General features: G+C 49.3%; 1 protein-coding gene across 3 annotated transcripts; it reads left to right on the forward strand.

Annotated features, from left to right (window-relative positions):
* The first annotated feature begins 811 nt into the window (after nt 1-811).
* On the forward strand, nt 812-3,061 carry LOC119276920. 3 transcript variants are annotated; one of them, XM_037558090.1, is made up of 3 exons: nt 812-1,546; nt 1,619-1,854; nt 2,221-3,061. In XM_037558090.1, the coding sequence occupies exons 1-3, from the start codon at nt 894-896 to the stop codon at nt 2,739-2,741; spliced, it is 1,410 nt and encodes a 469-aa protein (XP_037413987.1). In that variant the 5' UTR covers nt 812-893; the 3' UTR covers nt 2,742-3,061. The 3 variants fall into 3 exon arrangements, with proteins under 3 accessions (XP_037413987.1, XP_037413986.1, XP_037413985.1); XM_037558089.1 differs by having other exon boundaries at nt 812-1,199; nt 1,284-1,546; nt 1,619-3,061; XM_037558088.1 differs by having other exon boundaries at nt 1,619-3,061.
* Nucleotides 3,062-6,485: the final 3,424 nt, after the last annotated feature.

Raw genomic sequence — 6,485 nt, forward strand, 5'->3', positions numbered from 1 at the left:
AAAAAAATATAAAAAACGTCTTTTTTCCCTTTTCGAAAGAGGCACGCACGTGCCTCTCGCGAAAGCAAAACCGTGCCTCTCGCGAAAGAAAAAAAACAGAAAACATGTTTTTTTTCCGTTTTCAAGAGGCACGGCCGTGCCTCTCGCGAAAGCACAACCGTGCCTCTCGCGAAAACAAAATCGTGACTCTCTCAAAAAAATGCATTTTTTTGCGCAAAAAAATATTTTTTTCGAAAAAAAATTGTTGGTCGAAAAGTTAGGGAAGACCGGTAGAAAACCAAAACATAAAAAAAAGAAAAGAAAACGTGTAAAAAACCGAAAACACGTGCGTAAAAATAAAAAAACAAAATCCGGAGGGAGCGCGACACATGGCGAATGGCTATGAGCACGCCAAGTGGCGCTAATCGTTGCGAGGCTTCCGAAGGAGCGCTCGTTAATTAGTTGCTCCGTAACGTGCTATTTAAAGTTACTGAAGTGCCGGCCCGCTGGTGGCGGTAACTGTCTCTCAGGGCCCATCACGTGAAGCGGGTCCATCATTGATTTTTTTTTTTCCTTTCTTTCAAACCTGACATGTTTTTTCCTTACTTTCTGAGAATAAAAATCTTTGATTTTGTTTCGGCAACGGGCCCATCTTTGGTATGTGAAAGTCATCGTGGTTTGCAGGTCAATCTCACATTACCACGAAAAGAAGATCACTTGTCGGAGTCGGATCGAGGCAAACGTAGGATAGTCCCACACCGACCAGCAAGGGCGGCACACGAGTCTTTATATACCAGGGCTGGACATCAGAGAGGCCCAGCAACCCAGCAAGGACACCCCCGCCCCACCAATTTCACCTTACCATTTCGGAGCGGAAACCCTCGTCTTCTCCCCGGCGGCGCGCAGTCGTCGGAATGAAAGCCGCCGCCCAATCCCATGCCCCCCCTGTCCGTCGTCCTCCCTCCCGTCGGGCGAAGCAGCCAAGCACCACCTCTCCCCACGAGGGGGACGAAGGCGGAGGAGGAGCCGATAATAGGAGAAGACCATCTCGGCGTGGCGGTACGACGAAGCGAGGAAGAGGGCGGCCTCATCTTCTGCGGCCTTGCTCCCCCCAGCCGCCCCCCAATTGGGGGGCGACGCGCGCACGCACAGGGGCGGCAGCAGCAGCGGCAACGCTCACTAGCAGCAGCAGCCAAGATTTGTCATCAAATTCCGCTCAGATCCAGATCGTCTCCCCTCGGGGATGTGACGATGATTCGAATCCAAGAACAAGATCACTTTTTTGCCCCTCAACCTGCGCTCAGATCCAGATCGTCTCCCCTCGGGGATGTGACGATGATTCGAATCCAAGAACAAGATCACTTTTTTGCCCCTCAACCTGCGCTCAGATCCAGATCGTCCCCTCTCGGGGATGTGATGATGATTCGAAGCCAAGGAACAAACATCTGCTGCGCCCTATACTCTCCATCCAGAACCGAGGACTGCGCCCTTGTCGTTCCATCCAGCCGCTCCCAAATTATTATTGTTGGGGGGCAAAACGCTCGCGGACAAACAACAACAACAACTGGTAATGATTATTACTCCCATTCTTCTGTACCCACCGAAATCCCATCAGATCTGATTTTTTTTACCCTCGCAGGAGGGACTGGTCCAATCTAGGCGATGGGCCGGCAGGACTAATCGCCGAGCGCGTCCTCGCATATGACGTCGCCGATTATCTCCGCTTCCGTGCCGTCTGCCGCCCATGGAGGCAGTGTTGCACAGAACCGCGCACCCACAGCGGGCTCGACCGCCGGTTCCATCCCTGGCGGTGGGTCCCGCTCCGCGAACCACTCGCTGCTCCCAACCGCCGTTGCTTCCTAAACTCCTCCACCGGTGAGTGCATCCAACTGGACCTCCCGGAACTCCTTGACCATGAGCTGCTCGCCGTCACCCCTGAGGGCCTCCTAGTTCTGCTTTACGACCACAACCACGTCCGCCTGCTCAACCCGCTCACTCGTCACCTCACAGAGCTACCGCCGCTCACCACGCTGCTTCCCTCTAAAGACCATGACATGCTTTCCCATTTCGACATAGGCAACTTCATAGCGACTGGCTCTGGCATTGCTAGTGATGACTCAACAGTGGTGCTCTGTTTCAATAAGCTCCACACGCTTGGCATGGCCAAGCCCGGCGACGACCACTGGATGTTGCTGGAATACAGAACTGATGGGCTTACAAGAAGGCCGTTAATGTTTGCAGGATGCTTCTACCACGTTAACGTTGATGGTGTCATGGTGCTGCAATTCCGTCCAAACAAGCCACCTCGCCTGGAGGTGACTGCCAAGTTGAAGATGCATGTCTCCCCAATTTCGGAAAGTATGCACCTCTTCAACAATTGTGGTGAGCTGATGGTCATCCGCCGTGGGATTGTACCATTCACGTCGCGGAATAATTCGGGTTTTCACCATCGGTACAACATGTATCGAGTGAATTTGGATACCGGCACACTATCCCGTGTCAAGAGCTTGGGTGGTGGCGCAGGAAGAGCTTTGTTCTTGGGCATTTATTGCTTTTTCTCGGTGTCTCCAGAGGTTTTCCCCTCTGGCTCCATTAGCGCTGACACCATCTACCCGAGCTTTGACTTTGCCGAGAGAAGATTGTTAAAAATTGGAGCATATCATCTTCCGTATGGACGCATCGAACAACCATCTAGCTTGGTGCAGCGGCCATATACTCTCGTTGACTATCTATCTTTGTCCAATACGGTCGATCATGGGTAGTTTGTCCCATCTCTTTGATAATTTAGCATGCATGGTTATGCAGTATGCACTCTTTGTCCCATTTCGGAGCTGGTAGTAGTATTTGAGTGTTCGTATGTAGCTAGAGAGTTATGTATGAGTGACTGGTCCAGATTAATTTCCATACGCTGAATCAACAGTCACATGCTGTGCTAAAAATCTGAGTGACTGGAGAAAATAATAAACTATGCTGCTACTCTTTTTTGTTTTTATACGCAACAAGGTGCATTTGCAATTTTAGTTTCTCCACCTGGGCTGCTATGTACTAAGGAAGTAAATATTGAGTTCACAGTTCTGCATAATTTAGTCACCTCTCTATGAGTTCGTACATTTCTGCACAATTTGGATACTTAAAGCCCATGTAGGTCGAATCTTTGTACTGAATTGTGTACATTTGATGTCATCGCTTCTTGATGCTTATCGATTGGAGCTAGTTACGAGGCCTACCATCGTGGCAGACGACCGTAAACCAGCAAGGCAGAGCTAATATAGGGCCAAAACTCAATTCTATGCACGCATGTATTTGTATTCATATGTACTAGTAGTGTAAGCATTCTTTCTTATCCTTATAAGCAAGCCCTCGAGAAGCTTTATTTGATTATGATTTCTTTCTTTTTTTTCTTTTTCTTTGTTTCGAGAAAGATATCATCCGATTCTCCTACTATTGATTTCTTTTTGTTTGAGATGTACGGATCCATGTGTCTACATAAATAGATTCTATTTATGGATTAACGAAAGGGAAACATTTAGCCCCGGCGCGCCGGCCGAAGCGCTAGCGCCGGACGCACACTGCGCGTTCGATTGTTTCGTTTGAATGCTCCCGATTCCACGGACGCACGTTTCCTGGTGGCCCCACCACACGTCCCTTTGCCCCGCAACCTCCGTCTTCTCCCTCTCTTTTTCTGTTCCACGACCTTTTACACCATGGAATAGTAGAGATGTGTGCGGGAGAGACTGCTGCATGCTACCGGCCGCGCGCTGCTCGCTCGTGCTCCTCCCGCGCGCCGCCGCAGCACCGCCATAATGCGCTCCCTTCATCCATCCAGCTCCCCTCCGAGGCTGGGAAACAATGACGGCCTGGGAAGCTGGATGTTTCCATTAGAGGCTGGGAAACGACGACCTTCAGGGCTGGAAACCATGTTGTGCAATGCTGCAGTGCTGCTACCAGCAATGGTGGAGAAGGTACGATGGCGGCTATGGCGAACCAAGACCATGGTGCTACAACCAGCTATGGCGGAGCTACCACCGGAGACACTTTTTGCTACAACCATGTACAGATTAGCTGTGACCCGAGTTGGCGGCAACGACATTTGCTGCAACCGTTGTCGTTTTTGCTACTACCGGCGTCGCTGTTTGCTACATACTTCACGACTTAGCTGCGACATGCGACGACGGCGGCGATCAACAAGTTGTATGTTTTTGCTGGAACGAAGACTATCTGTGCTACAACCGGCTATGGCAGAGCTACCACCAGTGATTTTTTTGCTACAACCATGTACGGATTAGTTGTGACCTCGGTCGGGAGCTGCAACAGTTGATGTTTTTGCTACTAACGGCGTTGTTGTTTGCTACATACTTCACGGCTTAGCCGCGACGTTCGACGATGGCGGTGACGTTTTTGCTACAACCGCCGTTGGATTTTGCTTCAATCGTTCGTGGATTAGCTGCAACCCGCGACGGCCGCGACGGCGGTTTGCTACAACTGTGCTTCGGTTTTGCTACCATGGGCGAAGATTTTTGCTACATCCATGCATTTGCTACGACGGTGCCTCAAACACGCTAACGAGCAGCGCGAGATGCTGGTGGGGGTTGTGATGGGGCGAGGCGGCCGGAGACAGGACGAGAGTGTGCGGGAGAGACGGGTGCAGAGCTTTGGGGGAAGAAGGTGCGGCTGAACCACAGGAGACGGACACGCAAGGGGAAAAGACGGCATCCTGTTGCGAAGAAGACGACAACAGAGAACAAAAATGCCAGATCGATGGCTATTGATGCCGCGAGCGGTGACGGCGAGCCGGCACGCGGATCTGCAAGCAGGAGGCCAGGGGAAGAGGGGCGATGGGGGGCTACAGAAAATTCCGTCGGGCAATGGCGATGAGGCTAAACCAGGATGAAGACGAGCGGGGGAAGGAAGAAGAGAACGCACACCCAATCGGATGGCTGTGCGTGGCTGAATCGGACGGCCAGGGGACTGACCGGCCGAATGATTGGGCCGGCGCGCCGGCGCAGATTAGTTCCCTTAACGAAAGTGTGCAACAGCTCTATTTGATTGCGAATGACACCCCCACTTCTTCCGCTTCTCTATTTTACAGATCAAGTGGCAAATTAAGGCATAAACCAATCAATCATCATCGGTTAATAAAAAGTGGTTCAATTTGGAAACTATAACCATCTTGTTGTACTACATACATATCAATCAACATGCGCATCTCCGGCACCCATAACTATTGAACATGTCGTTTTTTAGTCGGCAACACTTAGCACGATACAACATTGTGAGTCGAACTGTCGTCATATAGAACTTGCCTTTTAGATTTTGTGGCACTCTCTTGTCACAGAGAACGTCAGAAGTTTGGCGCCACATCATCCATCCGGCTTTGATTTGATGGTTCACATCTTCATCAATGCCCCCATCCTTCTGCAGCATTGGCCCTAAATATCGAAAGGTGTCCTTCTGAGGCACTACATGCCCATCAAGACTAATTTCCTCCTCCCCGTGCCTAGTAGTATTGAAACCACATCTCATGTACTCGGTTTACTTCTATTAAGACTAAAATGTTTCGATTCCAAAGTTTGTCTCCATAACTCTACCTTTCTATTGACCCCCGTTCGACTATCGTCAACTAGCACCACATCATCCGCAAAAAGCATACACCATGTGATATCTCCTTGTATATCCCTTGTGACCTCATCTATCACCAAAGTAAAAAATGATAAGGGCTCAAAGTTGACCCCCGATGCAGTCCTATCTTAATCGGGAAGTCATCAATGTCACCATCATTTGTTTGAACACTTGTCACGACATTATTGTACACGTCCTTGATTAGGGCAATGTTCTTTGTTGGGACTTTGTGTTTCTCTAAGGCCCATCACATGACATTCCGCGGTATCTCATCATAGGCCTTCTCTAAGTCAATGAACACCATATTCAGGTCCTTCTTTTGCTCCATGTATCTCTTCATAAGTTGTCGTACCAGGAAAATGACTTCCATGGTCGACCTCCTAGGCATGAAACCAAGCTGATTTTTGGTCACGCTTGTCATTCTTGTTAAGTGGTGCTCAATGACTCTCTCATAGCTTCATCGTATGGATCATCAACTTAATTCAACGGTAATTATTACAACTCTGAACACCCCCCTATTCTTGAAGATTGGTACTAATATACTCAATCTCCATTCTTCTCACATCTTATTTGCCCGGAAAATGAGGTTGAAAAGCTTGGTTAGCCACACTACTGCTATGTCCCCGAGGGCTTTCCATACCTCAATGGGGATACAATCAGGGTCCATTGTCTTGCCCCCTTCATCCTTTTTAAAGCTTCCTTGACCTCAGACTCCTAGATTCGCCGGACAAAACACGTGTTGGTATCATCAAAGGAGTTGTCCAATTCAATGGTAGAATTATGAGTCTCCCCATTGAAAAGCTTGTCGAAGTACTCCCGTCACCTATGCTTTAATCTCCTTGTCCTTAATCAGGAGTTGGTCTGCTCCGTCCCTGATGTATTTAACT

Source organism: Triticum dicoccoides, chromosome 3B, assembly GCF_002162155.2.
Source record: "Triticum dicoccoides isolate Atlit2015 ecotype Zavitan chromosome 3B, WEW_v2.0, whole genome shotgun sequence".
Lineage (NCBI taxonomy): Eukaryota > Viridiplantae > Streptophyta > Magnoliopsida > Poales > Poaceae > Triticum > Triticum dicoccoides.

Excerpts from the sequence above, each read along its gene's own strand:
- LOC119276920 (XM_037558088.1), top strand. The coding sequence starts at position 894 with ATGAAAGCCGCCGCCCAATCCCATGCCCCCCCTGTCCGTCGTCCTCCC. Across the intron at positions 1,547-1,618 it reads ACAAACAACAACAACAACTG|GAGGGACTGGTCCAATCTAG; the intron begins GTAATGATTATT and ends TTACCCTCGCAG.